This window comes from Cardiocondyla obscurior, linkage group LG12 (genome assembly GCF_019399895.1).
Source record: "Cardiocondyla obscurior isolate alpha-2009 linkage group LG12, Cobs3.1, whole genome shotgun sequence".
NCBI lineage: Eukaryota > Metazoa > Arthropoda > Insecta > Hymenoptera > Formicidae > Cardiocondyla > Cardiocondyla obscurior.
The window spans coordinates 5,736,583-5,754,992 of NC_091875.1; the positions used below are offsets into that span (position 1 = coordinate 5,736,583).

At 42.5% G+C, this 18,410-nt stretch overlaps 1 protein-coding gene across 2 annotated transcripts in view; it reads right to left on the minus strand.

The window, feature by feature from the left end:
* Positions 1-5,119: 5,119 nt before the first annotated feature.
* Positions 5,120-18,410, minus strand: part of Sm (heterogeneous nuclear ribonucleoprotein L) — a 131,813-nt gene continuing 118,522 nt past the window's right edge. The window contains exons 9-11 of one of the 2 annotated variants that reach the window (XM_070663778.1): positions 18,143-18,366; positions 15,639-15,898; positions 5,120-14,915 (exon numbers count right to left, since the gene is read on the minus strand). In XM_070663778.1, coding sequence (XP_070519879.1) covers positions 14,776-14,915; positions 15,639-15,898; positions 18,143-18,366 — 624 coding nt within the window. In that variant the 3' untranslated portion in view covers positions 5,120-14,775. Of the gene's footprint in view, positions 14,916-14,949; positions 15,899-18,142; positions 18,367-18,410 lie in introns of those variants that run through there. The other variant, XM_070663777.1, reaches the window with a different exon arrangement.

The following is an 18,410-nucleotide window of genomic DNA, read 5'->3' on the forward strand; positions in this document are numbered from 1 at the left end:
TCGCTATCTTTTTTTTTTTTTTTTTTTTTTTTTTCTGTTAAACTAGTACACTTTGTTCGTCTGATTTACCCTGCATTTCTATCAATACGTGAACGTAGCTTGAAAATATATTTTTACTGAATTGTCTAAAGGGCGAGTGTACGCTTGACGAACGAGCACCGAAGGAACACAGCGAGCGCGGAACGTTTCAAACAAATCAATCACTACAGAATCAACATACCAACAGCACACATCGCCGACGAATGTCGCGGTCACTGCTCGGCTCGTTTGGTGTTCGTTCGCCAAGAGTACACACATCCTACGAGAAACTTGCTGAAACAAGATGCCACGCGACTGAACCTTCTCTGCTTCCGCCGTGCAAAGTGGTCGGAACGGGGGAAGAGAACATCTCAAAGCGGCAAGGTAAAGGGATACAAATGAGAATTGAATTTACGAGATAGAGCTTATATATATATATATGATTCTACTGAAATTCGTTGTTATCTCGTGTGTGTTAAGAGATTACAAGATGCTCAAGTTTGGAGAAACGTGCGCATGCCTCGTGAAATGTAAATGATCTAGCGAAACTACTAACCTTCTATATAAGCATGCAGATCGATCGCATGCCCAAGTACTTCTATTCCAAGCGCCCGTTATCGAGATTGCGTTATTTTCGCCATTTTTTTTCTTTTTTTTTTTTTTTAATTATTATCGAAGGCCTTCGCCGACTCGCGCCTTAATTTCACGTGCAATTTCCGATCATGCGTATGTGAAGATGTGATCCATGTAGTCCGTGTGATCTGTGTAGACGAGCTGCCTGTCGATCTGTATGTGTCAATCTGCCTGAATAAATCTTTTATTTTTTTCTCTCTATCTTTCTTTTATTTTTTTTTCCCGTCTACGACTCCGACAACTGTTCGACGCTTTCGTCAGCGGGTCCACGGGATTTGCTTCTTTTCAGCGAAACGGCAATATTGATGTGACATAACGCTCCTTCGTGCGCGAGGGATCAACATCGAGGGATTCGTGTCTGAAACGTATCGCGCTATCGCGTTTGAAAGGAAGGCAAATTGGAAAGAGCGAGGTGCAATCGATTGCGCGTTGCGCCATCAAGTCGCGCGATTCCGTCGGCTTTTCCGCCATTTCAGAAACACTATTTCCACAGGGACTGGAAATAATCATTCTCCCCCTTCCAGGGCGCGAAGTTATTTTCCCCGCCGATATTTCACCGGGCCGGCGATTAATTTTCACGGCGTTACAAAGCGCGCGTATTGCCCACATCCCGTCCGTCGGTCGTGGAAATAATATGCCTTTTTAGCGGCGCGAACGCGCTGCGGTTGCCGTTTTATCACGACCGGCCGTTCAATCTACCCTCCTCCCTTTCTCTCCGCTGAACGCAGTGAATATAGCGCGAAATTTGCGGAATTGGCGGTGATCCGATTCGCGGCACGCGCGGGAAGGATGCATTGCACGATAACGCCGCGCACGAATTTGCGGCAATTACGTCGGTGAGGCTCACTCGTTTGTTGAAATTCACGAAAGCGGAGGAGGAGCGTGTGTTTGCTTCCACTATGCGTCGGTGATATACGCGCGCCTTATCAACTGTAATTTATCGCGACCATGTTGCATAAACTTTTCGCGCCGGTTTTATGCATCCTCGCGGGAGGGCCTGGGCTATCACCGTCGCTCGGTTTTAATTGCGTGGCTTCCCATACGTTATTTCGCGCGCCGCGCAATCGAATCGGTTCACCACGGTTGCCAGGAACGCAAGAGAAAAAAATTCCTTTTTTTTAATAAATAACATAACGAAAGAAAAAAAGAGAAGAAGGTTGATTATTTCAAAAAATCAAATTTAACGCGAAGGATTTTTATCTCGAATGCATCGAGCAAGAATGCACGCGCGTTTGCAATCAATTTACGGCTCGTGACACGTGATTATGCACGTAGAACGTGTATTGACAGGACGCGAAAAAGTTTTCACCTGCGGAGAGAAAGGAGGCCCGATTTCGAGATCGATAAGTGCAACTAACGAGGAAGAAAACGATATCGGGGAAAAAAATCAAGCGGGCTGTAATAAGACAGGAAAAAAAAGGGGGTCACTTTTGCACCAAGCGCTGTTGTAATTGCAGCGAAAAGGTATAACGAAGAGGGTGCAGCTTCGTTACTTCACTCGGCTGGGTCAATCTTGGGTCAAATAATTTATTTGTCTGAAAAAAAAAAAAAGAAAAAAAGTAACGCGCCTCCTGTCGTCGTAATTCGATATCCAAAGTTAATTGCATCGAAACTTTCTGGTACTCTGTTGTGTAGTTGCAAAGTAATGAAAAGAAAGCAAATGAAGTAAAGAAAAAAAGAAAGAAAAAGAGAAAAAGAATCAAGACACACTGGGTATATAGAAGCTTTAAAGATTGTTCTGTTTTCGAGTCATCGAACGTTATGCCATGGTATATGGTGTGGGTGTCAATGAATCGAGTCTCTGACGCTGGATATATATATATTGAGTAGTATATGTTTTAATGATGTGACTCCATAATATGTCAATATGCACAGGTAAATATTCTTGTCATTATAATCGACGTGTTACAGTGTGTAATGTGATACGATAGTAGTCGGTTTATAGTAACCACTTCCTTTTTTTTTTTTTTTTTTTTTTCTCTCGTATATAATTAAGAACTTAAAATAATTCTAAAGAATAAACTACATCACTATCGGCTAGCGTCTATTTAGCGATAATAATAGCCTACCAATGTCTTTTACTAGCGGCGCTCGATGAGTGGTGTATATCGTTTCTCTATTACTCTTTTCTCCCTCTTATATTTCCGTTTTCCTAACTGTGACCTATCCCCTGTAAATCTGTCGCCTTCAATCCTGGAAGTACCAAGTTCGCGCGGCAAGAACTGCCGAGGAAAACTTTCGCCGTAGCTCGCTTTCCCAATATCGCCCCGGTATTAATTCCCGCGGATGTAAATGTGCAATATTTTCAGAAACGAGAAATCCCGCTCCGTAATAATCGCTATCGAGCGAAAGAAAAGAAAAAAAAAAAAAGAGAAAAAAAAGAAATGCATCTCGTACATACGTAATCTGAGAAAAAGACCCTTGGTACTTCTGGGATTAACGTTATCGATTCACGCTCGCTGCTTCGTCTCTGTTGAGTGTACGAGAACGTATCTCAGGTTCCAAGCGACGTTTCAAAATATTCGTCTTTCATCCTGCACTGCGCTTACTGCAAATCACGCGTCTAGTAAAAGTTTAATTAATAAAAATCTGTGGAATAAACACGAATAGACCGAGATTTTGAGTGCTTAATGCGTGGATTAATTTTTTTTTTTTTTTTTCTTTTTCTCTTTTTTTTCTTTGTGCACGTTTATCGCTGCTATCGCGTTTGGCGCAAAGTTCAACAATAAAGTGATCAATTGTCCCGTTGAATTGTACCGAGGCGAGCTAGTAAATAGCTCCGTCGTCGCGAGCAATTGCGCAGCGGCTCGAAAAGTTCGTAAATTATTCCGAAATTTGCACAAGTGCGCGTTATCGGAGGATGAAAGCGCGTCGGCCCCGTCAATGGTGCAAATGGGCGCGATAATTACGCGGGCGATGACACAAATCCGATACGACGAGAAGCGGCGTGGATCGTTCAGTGTGTTCCTCGCGAACAGAGAATCTGTGAAGCAGAGATGATAGTTCTAAAACACACATACGTCCCATATAACTCCTACAGCGTGTACACCGGTGTGATCGTTACATAAGAGTGAGTGAGAAGAGTTTTCCCTCACGTATACTCGTAGAGATGTAATATTAGTTTATATAATATTTAGATGTATATGTATAAATATATATCATATATATGGATGTGCGTGGGTCGTGGTAGTGGTGGTGGTGATGGTGGTTGTGGCTGTGCTGTTATGTTCAGTGTGTGACGGTATAATATGTGTATATATCTATATCTATATAATTTTTGTTGCGAGTAGAGTTCTGAAGTTCGCAAAGCCTCGTGTACATGCGATTTTTGAATGTCGTTCGGTCGTCTTTTTGCTTTACTATTTTCGTCATTATTTTCCACCGGCGGCGAAGCGCGTTTCTTCGCGCCGACACGTTCCTTTATTTGCCGCCCTACACTTTTTAATATTAATTCCGCTGAATTGTTTCGGCCGGTCTTTAGCTTGTGCATTCGCCACGTGAAGGTGAGAGCTGTTCGTAAAACGGCGAGCAGAGGGTAAATCGGATCAAAATTGAAAGTAATTAATAGTCTATAAAATAAAAATAAATAACAGATTAATGATTCAGGGAGACGAATTTTTATTAAAAATTGACAAATAAAAGTAGGCTAATGCCGACGCATTTCGAGCTTCCGTAACAGGTTTTCAAGTGAAATTCAATACCTTAATTTTTTTTTTTCTTTCGTTTCTTTTTTTTTTTTTTTTAATAAAACATTTAGCTTTATTTCAAAATATACTTTGAGAGAAGCATATTATATTAATAAAAGTAATAAAAGATATAACGTGCACGTAGTGTATGTGGGTATGTTTGTGGTTTTAAATACATCTTGATCTTCAAGATGATGATTAATTTCAACCCGATTCGTTCCTCTATCAAATTCTAGCAAGGCTGTTTGTCACCCTCACGTGTGTGTTTCACGCAATTCCGCTTTCAATCTCTCCCTCTCTCTCGCTCTCTTTCTCTCTCTCTCACTCTCTCTCTCTCTCTCCCACAAAAGTAACAACTATCTAATGGAACTATATCTATTTCTCGATGCACAGAACATGAGCAGAGATCGCACATTCACGTTGTCCGATCGTGTGAAAGAACAAAATCTGTTAGGCTGCCTGGTTCGAAAGGGGATCGATTTCCGGGGGTGCGACAGACTCGACGCGCGTTTCGGCCCTCCCCCGGAAAAGTCACGCTTGGTCGAAAGAGTTAACAATTCCAGAACTAGATTTCAATACTTTATATTTCATGTCCAGTTTTTTTTTTTTTTTTTTTTTCTATATATATTCTCATATAGAATCTGTAGATATACATTCTTGGCAAATTCGAAAAAACTGATTCCAAAATAGGAACAGATCATTGTGCGAACTATGTATACAGGGTGCAATTTGTGAGAAACACACGTGTCGTGTCGTGTTCTGCTCGATACTATACATATCTCTTTTCTGTAATTTTTTTTTTTTTTTTTTTTTTGTTCTTATTATCTCATCTCTTTCCGTGTTGCCTGAATTCATTTTTACTTTATATTCTCCCTCTTTCGTTCGCATCCGTTTCCTTTCATTCCGTTTCGGTATTTCTTTTTCATCTGAACGGTGGTACATTTGATAGGGTGCACAGGGCTGCTAGGCACAGATAATTGACTCGCAAATAACTCTTCAAACAACATTAGAGCGTACGACATACAAGTATTAATATACACATTACATCGTTATTATTTTTTTGTATTTTTTTTTTTTTTTCGTTTTCGTTTTTTAGGAGCAACCACATTTTTGGAGCGTGTCTGTAACGTGTGCGCGCGTGTGTGCGAGAGGGTTGTACGTATCTCTCGTCGATCTACGTACAAACTTTTACTGAAATGCTGCCCGATGCCAGGATGCTCTGTCGACCGGAACTCTTTCTCTTAAGCTTGGCTTTTCTCTATCGATACGCCGGATTAAATTTTGCCTTAATCACGTTACTAAAAGTAACTTCTACTTTACAAATATTATATTAATTTTATTTTAGGGGTGTATACCAATGAATTGAGACGTACGAAAGACTTTACTGCATTTATCACCGCATCGTTCCTGAATCGCGTGTAAATTCCTAAACCGGCGAAAGAAGAGATTGAAGGTGAAAATTCAAGCCGTCACGTCACTTTTATGTGGCCGGAATATCCTCTTGAGAAGAGAAATTCGAATACGTGATAAGAGCATGCCCATCAGGCACCATTATTGCACGTTATTGTACCCTCTCCGTCGAATGCGCGTGTGTACGTGTCTTTTGGTGTGAATAGATCGTTTTCCGCGACGTGGCTTACGATATCTATGGCCCGCTGCGGCACGACAGGCTATTATGGACGGTCAATGCCTGATTGACACGGCCAGATTTGAAATTACGGACCGGCGCAATGCCTTGAATGAACAACCGAATCTGAATCTGGCACGAGAACCGACGCGCTACGAATTTTCGTTCGGCTCACGTATAGGCTTCCCGCGATTGCCTTTCGGACCTAATTAATTAAATTAATTAATTAAACGTGAGCTTTCCGAAGCATAAGCTCGGGGAATTAGTTCGGGGCTCAACACCTGCGTCTATATTAATTTCTGCAGCTTCCCGGATAATGCAATAATTCTGCGACCCTTTACCCTTTCATCAATCGATTTAATCAATCCGGGGTAAATAAGTCCAGCGGCGGAATTATTTTTAATTCTATTGACATTGCCTTGGTTTTCTATGCGAGTCAGTCATTTGATTACGTAAATGGATTTGCAATCCCAACAATGTAACATAATACAAAAGTGATTTTAATCTCCGAGACGTAATTTTTGCAGATTAGAGCCCGCTTAGCGACGTAGGATCGCTCGATCATTTTTCATTCGAGTGAAATGCGTCGAAATTTTAAAAGCTTGTGCTAGAAAAAAAAAAAAAATTTGAAAGTGGGACCCATTGTTCGATGAAATATCGCTAGTAGCTCATATCTGAAACGGTATCACAATGCAGAAAGAGATATGTCAAATAAAACATCAATTAGCTTTCACGACGTGATCTGAGGATTAAAATCAATCAAAGTGGCAAGTCAAACAGATAATGCTGCATTTTAGAGATCATTGTGATGAGCGACAAAAATAAAAAAAAAAAACTAAAATAAAAGAAGCGTTTTTCGCTAAACGATCAGACAAGCCGTGACGTTACGCGCGATCGATCTAACGTGATTTGCGATCTCGGCATTGGCGATCCAGCGTGGACCATCCTGACGCAGCGGCTGTTCTCGTGTTCCCCGTCGCGTTGTAGTTGTGAGCTGATGTCGTGTAGATGAATGTGTTATGCCGGTGATGCACATGATCGATGCGTTATAATAATGTGTATACGTGTACACAATCAACAAATCTTATTACATCTAATTTGTCTTTTTTTTTTTTCACGCAGCGATGGGAAGACAGAGCTTAGAGACCCTTTCGGCTCCGATGTACAATAACGAGGTGGGGAATATTGGGCGGAAACAGGTAAAAAGGGACAAAAGGCGGAGGATGGAACGAGGAGTAAGGGACAAAGTGATCGATAATCGGCGTGCCTCTAATTTTCGTTTCGGAACGTCGAAAGGCGGGGGAGGAGGACGAGAGTGGAGGGACACACCGAGAGGGACATTTAGAAACATTGATATGGCGCATGGTAGTGCTCGGGGTGTCTAGAACCTGATATGTAGGAGCAGGTATATGTCATCGGTAATACTTGGGCTTGTTTGGGGATCGCTAGAAAGGCTACACTGCGCTTTGGCTTGTTTTGTACGATCCGTCGCGTGCCCGGAGATCTGATTCGAAACGAAAATTTTGTACTTATATACTTGCATTAATTAAAATAAAATTTATATAGCGCTTTATTTAATAGATTACATCGATTAAATTAATTAAAATTACAAAATCGTCGTAATAAATAATTTTGCGTTGTTCCACGAAATATTTTTGAATATATAAATTATTTAAATGTAAATTACTTTAATGTAATTAATAAAAAAAGAGAAGTAAAAGATTCTGCCGTTCTACTAATTTCAATTTTGTTTTAGTCTATCTATAGACTAGACTTGATTCAGTTCACATAAATTAAATAATTAATGTAAATGTTTTTGGTACCTTTTTCTTTTTTTTTTTTTTTTATCTGTCTTGTTAACTCTGCAAATTATACGATATATAATAATATAAAATTGTCAAATAAAAGTGCTTTCCGTTTTAATTTATTCGCAAAATTAGACATTAGAACGTTCACAAAAATACGAAACGAATCTGGCTGACAACAAGAGACAAGATCGATCTGGAGGAACATAGGGAACTCGTTCTTCGTGTACAAAAGAAATCAAAGCGCACCGGTATCAATACCCTTTCGCAATACCATTAATTAATAACAATATTAACGATATGTACCTACGCTGCATTAACCACCTAAATATCTAACTAACGAGCATTAAACCTAACGCCTTAAACGCAATGTCCATTTAACATATGTTCTTATTTCGGCCCCGGCTTTCGCAACGTGGGCCGCGGGCTATAAATAATCATAAACACTAATAATAAGGATAATGATAATTACATTATCAATAATTAATCAATTAAACTTTTTTTTTTTTCTCATGCGATTGCAAATATATACATATAGATGGGATATGTATTAGTAAGATCTAGAACCAGTTATTATCCATAGCTTGTTCTCAAAGTTACAATTAATTTATCGACACAGATGGCTCATCTTTACAACCTCGAGTACGGTGTGTGGTATGTTAATGCGTACGCACGTGTATCTCTGTGTGAAGTAACATGTAGTCGTGCTTACATACACAGTGCTATGTATACCTTTCTACCTGGAATACTGTACCGTTTACAGGATCACTACGGCTACCAAATTACAATTTGATTTTGTACACGTTTAGAACCTGTTCACCAGAATACGTCCGCGAGATCCCGGACCCATCATATTATATTTACGCAATATATTATTCATTTACTCCGCGATTAACGCGTCGGTTACGCTTCATTTTTTTTTCTTTTTTTCCTTTTCGTCCACCGATGTATTTAATTAATTAAATTTAATTCACTATGTAAGCGTGACACTTAGCGCGAGAGAGAGAGTACGCGAACTTACTTGTAGGGGGGTCCTTTTCGTACCAAAGAAAAAAAAAAACAAAAAGAAGAAAAAAAAACAGAAAGAAATAGTAAGCTATGTACATCCATTCGTCCATTGGAAAGAGACGCGCGATTAATCTTAATTATTAATCATATGTCTTTTCTATGTCTATCTACGTGCCACCCCTCTCCCTTTCAACCTTTAACCGCAGCCTCAAGGCTCCCGAGGATTACCACTTGGAACGTTGTTTCATATAAAATTTTCCCGCTTCGATCAGTCAGACATGCCTTTCGCGATAACCGAGATTATTTCTTTCTCCATTTTGACGTAAGCACAGCAAACAAATTTAGATCTATTAAGAAACGTTTGTCTCTATTGTCATTTGATCACCGTATCGATCTGGCAGGATTAAACTGTGTCGACAGTAGCCGTATCAAAGTGCAAGTATGTCGCGTCACAGAATATCTCTACATCGAGTCGGACATAGTTTCTTTCTCGATATGGCGAGTAATTACGTACGGAAATCGAACCCCTCGGGAACTCTGCGGCGTCAGTTTCGAGCGAGCGCTCCGTCCGATGTTTGATATGCAAACCGTGAGCTTCTCGTCCCCTTTGCGCGAGATTCTTTACCTTCTCGCGTGCAACAGCGATATATAATATATATATCAGTTCGCTATTTTACGTTACGCGTCCCTTTAAGTTTAATCCCCTTTTCCACTCGGTCAATTTCGCGACGGAACAAGCGGCTGCCTTTAGAAAATTATCCGCCTTCGACGGACTACGAAACTAAGCTTCTTCCCGTCCTCGTATTTTACTCATCATCCTCGGATTAATCTACGGTCCTCGTTTAACGCCTATCGGGGACTATCAATCTCATCTATAATGCCTAGAACTTGCTCTGCGACTCGTCGTTTTTCTTTGTTTTTTTTTTTTTTTTTTTCACGTTGCTCTAATTACGATCGACGCAAGCTGGAAAAGGGTTAAACGCAAAAGGGGTCGATCGTCGGGGGAGATGAGAGGGGGAGAAAGGTAGAAGGGCGGACGGCGAGACTCCATCCCTCTGCCGCGCGTTTTCGCGCCGGGTCGAAAATGCGATGACCGGGGACGAGTGTTAAGCGAGCGTTCGTTGTAAATACGTTCTACGTTTCTTACTTTACCGGAGTCTTAGCGCGCGGGTAAAGTGTCAGAAAATAAGCGACAGTCTGGTTATACGTGCTCGATCCCTCGATTTAGAGCGCGTTCCTTTTACGACGCACCCGACGTTAAATTTGGAGCGGTGCTCTCATCGCTCAAGAGTACCGCTCCAATCGAGATACTGCGGCAAACGCTATACCGCTGCTATACAATTCCTCGAAAATAAAAGGTACGTTTCTCTCTTCTTTCTGTAAAAAAAAAAAAAGGAAAAAAAAAGTAAGCTATATACATCTATTCTCTTGAAAGAAACGAGCGATTTATCTCAAGTCTCTCCTTCCTCTTTTCTTTATCCATTTATTACATTCGCTTTTGAAAGGAACAAAGACGTGTAAGTTAAAAAACTAAGTAGAAGTAATTCTTCAATACTGAATTAATGAAAAAAGAAATTTGAAATAAATTTTTTGAGAGAAAAAAAAAAAATTCGAGACTTGGGCCTTTTTCAAAGGACTCCAAGATTAAAATTAAATTTCTTACTGGGCGCGAGTTCGAGAAATTGTATAACAGAGTGACGTTATCTCGAATATTCGTTTATCGGATAGGTATCGAGTACGCAGCGATATACATTCTTGATTTAAACGCCGTACTCCGCATCACATAAATATATAATATATATAATATAATATGTACTTTATATATATTTATCTACAAAACTGTATGATATGATTACACGTTCTAAACTTCTTAGAATCTAATTTGCCTTATGTCTTAGGTCCTGTTTTGCTAAATCAAAACTTCGAAGGGCTCCTCGGGCAAAACGTGATGTTGTACACCCTACACGCGACCTAAATTTTACACATATAATTACATAGAATAATATTAATAATAATAATAAAAATATAAGAATGTGATGTAAAACAATTTTTTCATTTCTTTTCACTTTCTCCTTAGAAAGAGAAGTAGGTCTCCGGGGGGCCCCGAAATAAAATAAATCTACATATCGTTAGAACACGAACGCAACCGCGAGTCCAAGTTTCGATAACGAAACGGCGGGCTTGACGCGCGGTGAATCGGCGCGCGTTGCTTCTGCTTAGTACCTCTTGTTTCATTCTGATTTTTTTTTTTTTCTTTGTGTTTCTTTTTTTATATTTGTTTCGCCTTTACTCTCGCATACACACGTTTCTGCCCGCGTCGATACGTAGCCCCTTGTCGATCGACGGCGGTTTCGGCGTCCTCTTCGCCGTCGGCGATCGTCGCGGGAGTCGTTCCCGCCTGAGCGGCCGAAGCCCCCTTTTTAAAACCGTGCACGCGCAACTTATCCCCTAGTCGTATTGTAACAAATATTGCCTCGAATATAAACTTTGTATCCTTATTTAAATTATATATCTCATTTACGTTAGGTCTCTCTTTCTCTCTCTAACTCTCCCACTCTTTCTCTCTTTCTTTCTCTCTTTCTCTCTCTCTCTCTCTCTCTCACGGACAATGGACAAAACGGCGGGTTGTGATAATTCACGTATCTCTCAAGGGCGCGCGCGCGTTTCGGCCCTTATTATCTTACGTTACGTATGGCCGAGAAGTCAAAGAGTCTATTTATTTATTTTAGTTTAGTAGTAGTCGTTTGGTTCGCTTCGCAAAATTTGTTCGGAGATCTAAAACCATTCTTATAAAAACGCCCCTCGGCCCGACAAAATATTACCGAGGGACACTAATATATTGTGTTTGTGTGTGTGTCGACTTCATTGTTCTTTATTATTGTGTGTAGATTGTGTGCATTTTTATTATTTTTTTATTTTTTTTTTTATTTTTTGCTTCGATATATAAAATTCTCAATTCGTAATCCGCGATCTGATCAAAAGGTGCCACGCGGCGCTCGTTCGAGCGAGCGAGCACCGATACGTGTCGTCTCGTCGCAACCTGAACACTACAGCTTCAATTGGGAAAAGAGGGGAAGGTGGGCCAGGGATTTCTTCATTTATTTAATTGAAGAAGCGGAGGTGTGAGCGAGGATAGTGGAAACGATTTAGTTCTCTTAATTGGTAGCAGTCTAGACGACTTTATTGTTAATATTTAAGACCTGCGAGAAACCCTGCGCGGTGGAGAGAAATCAAGGAGCGATTCGAAATTTTTTTTTTTTTTTTCTTTTCGTGTTGTCCAGCGTAAGAAAAGAATGAAATCAGTAACGTGATGAAATTGAACTCGGTCACAAAATCATTTTTATCTCTACGCGAGAGGATAAATTAAAAAAAGAAATTAGTATTATTTTTAAAACGTTTCATAGTTTCATTTTATCCGAATTGTCAAAGTTTAAAGGTTCAACACAGCAAAATCTAAGTTTAAAAAATTATAAGAATATGTGAAAATGAATATATGAACATATGCGTAACAAATTTTTTTTTCTAATCTTATCGTTTTTAATTTTTTCACTCTGATAAAAAATAAAATGCGATCAGACTGTAATTAAAGTAAAATTTACAATAAGATTCGGTAATCTAAAAAAATTACTTAATGCAAGAACATTGTAAGCCACAAAGCAAGTCTTAGTTTAAAGTTGTTCGTAAAATCGATTATGGCCCCAATTAAAAATCGTCGCATTTCTGTAGCGCAATAATAATTCTAATAGATTAAGAAATAAATAATCAAAAATTGCAGAATTACATGCCAAAGTTGCTCTAAATGGAATACGATGTTGTTGCGATAAAATTCCTTAGTAACCTGAAATAATTATAAACAAGAAAAAAAACAGTTTTAGATAATAAAAAAAAAAAAGAAAAAAAAAAGAAATTATTTTCGATAAAGAATCATTAATTGCATTATACAAAATTATGTTATCCGTACGGGTCAAATATTAACAATGTTAAAAGAACGAATAATAAATTGCGGGAAGAATATTGTTTCGTGATGCATGCTTTCGCGAGCTAAGCTCATCGCGATAGTACAGCAGCGCGTTATTAAGCATGCAAAGCGGATTGGCCGCGTTCTCGCAGGTCGCGTAATTTTCAGAGTACGATTGATTCAGATCATTCCTCTGAGCACTTCCCTAATATTCTATTCCCGTGTTTAATAAGTGGTCGGTGAGAATTCTCCGGTTCGTTTATTGGATCCCATAAAATATGGTCGTCGTGGAGCGCGTGGCTCGGCTTCAGAACAAATGTCGTGGCGTCGCGTGCGACGCCTGTGAGTTTTGGGTGAGTCGATCGTGTGAGACGCGAGCGAACGAACGAAAGAACGTCTCGTCGCGGTCGTGAGAACGTCGAGACGCCATATATACGCCTAGACTTGACGGAAGCAGCGCCCACCTGTCTGCTTCGCGAGCAACCATGAGAGATTCCCGCACTTTTCGCACTCGGCACGACCTCCGGTTACCTCCGCTTTCTTCCGGGAAGATAGTCTCGATCTTCTCAGCTGCCCCTTCTTCTGAGAGGTTCCGATCCTCCACGGTCGATTCCTCTTCTAAAGAAGTCGGACCGTCCTCGAGCCATTCCGCCACCGCGCCAAAGAGATCCACGGTAGCACCTTCACGATGACCATCAGGGAACAGATTCTATCTTCTTTCAGTCATTCTACAAAGATGCAGTCATTTACGATTCTCTATCACCAATCAACCGTTTCTTTCCTGATAGATCGTATTTTTAACTCCTTTCCGAGAGATGTCTTCGAACTTCTCCGAACGATTTCTCTTTCGAAGGAGCTAAACTTTCCACGAAGCTGCCTCTTTTCCGAGACAGCTTCACCATCCTCGAGTCGTTTCATCTCCTTCGATCCATCTCTCTTAGTTAATAGAGTACTGCTACCATCCTCTCTCGTCCAACAAGTTTCTGTCCCCCTTCAAATCGTTTACCTTCGGACCGTCTCTTTCCCGAGGCGATCCGCGGCCTTTGCTCGCGACGATCCTCACTTTTTCAAAGAAATTCCTCGGCACCGGCGTCGATTCTTCTGGCGAGAAGTTTCCGCGAAAATCGCACGTATGGTTCCTCGCGAAACGTACCGATTTACTTCCAAGCCCTTTGATATGTATGCGCGTCGGAGGCCGCTGGTCTCCGAGCTATTTACAGGAGTCTCCAAAATTGGCACGCGGCGTGTCATCCGTCTCCGCCCTTCCCCGCGAGACTCCGCGAAAACCAGCCGGCCGCGAAGGATTCCCTGGGACTTCAGCGGCACCGACGCTAGTCCGCCGCGACGTTCCCTCCGACGTGTCGTTGCACTTAACACCCCACCTCTCGCCGGACGACGAGCCCCGTGTCCGACCCACGTTGACAACGTGTCTCTAGCGGGACACGGTACTATTAGGCGTCAAGTTACACACTGTACCAGTCGAAAACTTTTCCAAGCCTTCGACCGCGACGTGGATGAAGACTCCGAGAGCGACGTGTCCAAGAATACACGCGACCCTTTTCCGAACCCGGTAGAGACCCCGGCAGGCAGCCGCGGAACGACCGGCCGTCTCTCCGTCGTGTTCGATCGAAAATAAACCGTCGTCGCCACGTACGTTTTCTATTCACCGCGGTGACCGTCCTCCGATTATTCCGCCCGTCCTCGGAAAGTCCGTCATCCTTGGCCGATCTCGCGTGCGTTCGTTTCACCCACCCGTACGGGCCCGCCGTATCAATAGGGCCAGAAGGTAGGCAACGGGGGCGGGGGCGGTGGCGGTACGGTCGGATAGAGGGTCGGGGTGGCTATCAGGAGACAGGTGGGTGGCGGTAGGGGTGGCGGTACTGGTGGCGGCGGCGGCGGTAGGACTGGAGACAGCGTTATCGCTGCAGCTGCGGGGTGCAGGGCCGTGCCCGCCGTCGCGGGGGCACACAACGGGTGCAGGGCGGCGAGTGAGGGGCGCTGGCGCTGACGCTGACGCTGCTGGCCCTGGACCTCGCCGTTCTATTCCGAGTCCTGCTGCATTTTGACGTGACCATTACCAGCAGAGTTGCTCGACGCGCTGCCGCTGCTGGGCGGGAAGCTCGTGGGTATGGTACGCGACGACGAGAAACAGAGCTTCATGATGTAGGGGAACTTGCCGTCTGTAACAGACAAGCGCGGCGAGGGGACCGCCCTGTAATATTTCGCCGCTAAACCCGCCGGCGAAAGGACCGTCGGCCAGGGACAAGATCGCCCGTGTCAAACGGAGCGCCTTACGTTTCGAGTTTCCTTGAGTTTGACAGCTTTGTAACGTCGGGAAAGCTGGAACTTTAAACCGAGTTCCCGATGTATCGTGTTACTAATCATTAATTTACGCCGTTACCGCTCCCCCGACTCTTATTACGCGTACGTTTACGAGATGCTAATTAAAGAGCTGAAGATTGCGAAGTAAAGAAACATGAAATAAATTTCAATCCAATTCAGAAACAACAAATCGAAAAAATGGGTACGCATAAAAATATTTCGTTAAAATAAAACGTATATTTGATTCCTCGGCGTTTCGACGATTTTTATAGCTGATGCGATAGTCCGTTCTTTCAGCTTTATTATATACTTTATTATATAAAAGTGACCCGGACGAAATTACGGAACAGAAGCATAAATGGAAACTAAGGACCTTGCCGCGGTACGAAGAAAGTCGTAAACCTGAACGAGGGAAGTGAAATCCAAATCCAAGTCGGAACGAATAAGCGATAAAGTCACGTCGACCAACCGCGGAGTATCATAATCGCGTAAAATCCTTACGGCTTCCATCTCGCCGAGAGACGTCACGCGAGAGAGATCCGAGATTTTATGATCGCGCACGATCGCATGTCGATACTTACTGTTGTTCTCGAGCGCTGTGTGATTGCATTCCATGATAGCTGCCACCGCGATGCCGACGCTGCTGAACTCGATGAGACCGGAGGACGATCGTTCCGATTTCAAGGGGAACAGCTTGATCGTCGTCGGCGCCTCGATACCGCGTTCTATGAACACGCGATTCACTGTCTCTTCGGTTAGATCCGGCGGGGTGTTGAAGAAGTGGACTATCTTCGACGGTGGCTGTATCCTGTTTTTGTTGGCCATCGCGGGGTTCAGGAATCTGTAACGATAAATCGAACGCCGGTCCGTTGTAAACTCTGATAGAATACGCAGCCTCCGCTGATTAAGCGCGACTCTTTTATATTCATTTTTATAATTATATTAATTAAATATTGAATTTTAATTAAATATTAAATTAAATATTAAATTAAATATATAATAAATGTATTAATTAAATATTATCGCGAACAGCGCGGGAGATATGTCGCGATTAAAAAAATCGCGAAGGGAAAACTTCATCATCTCGAGACGCAAACGATATCGGAAGAAATTTAAAGAATACCGCGGCGCTGCTCTTTATTTCTTTCGCCTTCGCTTTGATGAAACCTCGAGGGGAATATGCCTCTTGTTCTCCGCCTGAAATTACTCTTTCACGTTTCGCGCAACGCAGGCGTCTTATTTCCAACAAAAATGTCAGCTTACGTTCTGGTCCCTCAATTACGCGAAAGCCGATTTCTGTCCGGAGGAGAGAAAACCGTTTCTTGGGGGACGTTTCTGGCGGCGCAGTTTGTCTTTCGCGAGCTTTGGGGAACTTCTTGTGATTGACTTCTCGCAATCAGAGCTCACGCGCCCAAGGCGAAGAACCGCTTTCCTGCGGGCGATTAAGTTTTTCGGTAAAGCAAAACGCTCATTTCGCCGGAAGGACGCTTTTTACTCCTCGTTCTCGCCCCCTCTCTCCCCTTTTCCCTTCCCAAGTCCCTGAAAAAACACGCATCGCGTTTCTTTGCTTTGTTAAATTATTCGCCTTAATGAATTATTTTGCCGCGGGACGTGTCGAAGTGAAATTCAAATTAGCTCTTTTGACATCGCGTTAAATAAATGAGAGCTAGCGATAAGTCTCGAGAGAGAAGAATTTCAGAAGAAACGAGGAGAAAAAAAAAAAGAAAGAGAGGGAGTTTACGGTAACTTCGTAAATTTTAATTTAAACAAATTGCTCGCGCTAACGCTTTCGCTATAACGCCTCATTGTTAAGCAGTAATTACTCCCGGACAATGAGTATCGAGTAAAAAAAAGGAGAGTGCGCTTTCATAAAACCAGCTGTTAATTAATTCAGTTTTGTACCATTTCTAGTTCTACGCTATCTTCTGCGTTTTTTTTCCTTCCGTTTTTTTTCCCTTTCTTTTTTTTTTATTACATGTATGTAAAAGAAACCAAATTTCTTTTCGCTGACCGTGCGACTCTCGCACACGAATGGAAACTTTATCAGAGACGACTTCCGCACACTTCGCGTAATCCGTGCCAGCGCAATCGGAAGAGCTAAAACTTAATCGGCTCGCCAGCCGGATATCATCAAGCGCGCCCTTTCGAAGCGGGACCGACCAGCGGCGAGCAGGCCGGTCCAGACGCGAAATCGCGGCGGTGTCGTTAGCTCCTATTCAACCTTTAGATTTGATTCTTCCGCTCGAGCGCGCCCGCGTGACCGGGGACAAGGCCGCGCGCGGCTCCGAGTGGGAAGGGTGCCGCACAAATTTTCGCAGCTGCTTACGCGGAGATAGAGGAAGAGAGATTTAAATCGCGCTCATTTACGTGTTCTCATTTAATTAGTCTCTCGAGTTTAATCTCGCGGAGTGCCGTTGCAATTTGCCGGCTCGCAGCGTGCGCGCACCCTTGCGTTACGCGTTTATCGTTCTAGATCCGCGCGAGAAGCGACGACCGGGGAGGGAAAATAGCGAAAGACCACATTATCGCGGCACTCGTATTTTCCAAGATCGATGACTTCGGTGCGAAGGGTAGACGCGTCAATTTATTATCAGCTCGCCAATATGCCCGACAGAAGTTCTAATCTCGCAGGGGACCGAGAAAAAAAAAAGAAAAAAAAAAGATATTCCGACGTATTTCATTATCGGATGTATTAATATGTAATAAAAAGAAGAGACATTTTCTCGAGTTTAGAAAATTGAGCCCTGTCAATCACTGGCGTTCGTAATAAAATAATTTCGTTCGGTCCGTCGTGAAGTCTAAAATTGCGAGGCGATAAAAAACACGACGTTGTTTGGCGAATTTATTACGCACGAGTGAACCGCGCGATTAAACCGGCCGGAGAACGAATCGTCGGGTGAAGCTCGAAGGTGCTAGCGACAGATGTTTATACACATTCTCGTCATATGTATAAAGTGAGAAAATATTGCGACGGAAAATAGGAGAAAGATCAAGCGGAGACAAATGGCCTTCGACGCGAGGGTGAAAAGAGTCGAGCTGAAAAATGAGAGCTAAGAGCGCGGGGAGTCGTCAGTGCGCCACTCACCTGTTATTCTTGCTTCCCGTGAAATCCTTGAAACTCGCCGTCTTGTCGGGTAGAATGTAAGGGTTTGTTACATCCGAGAGGAAGGCCTGCTTCGAGAAGCCAAGCTGCAGCCTGCCGTCCGTCCCGATCGTGACGTTGTTCAGATTCTGCAGACATCGTTCCACAGCTATGCTGTCTCCCATTTGTATCATTGCACAGCCTTCCTTCGTTTTCAAGAATTTTACCTGCAAAAAAAAACAAAAAAAAAAAAATTGAGTGACTTGACTTT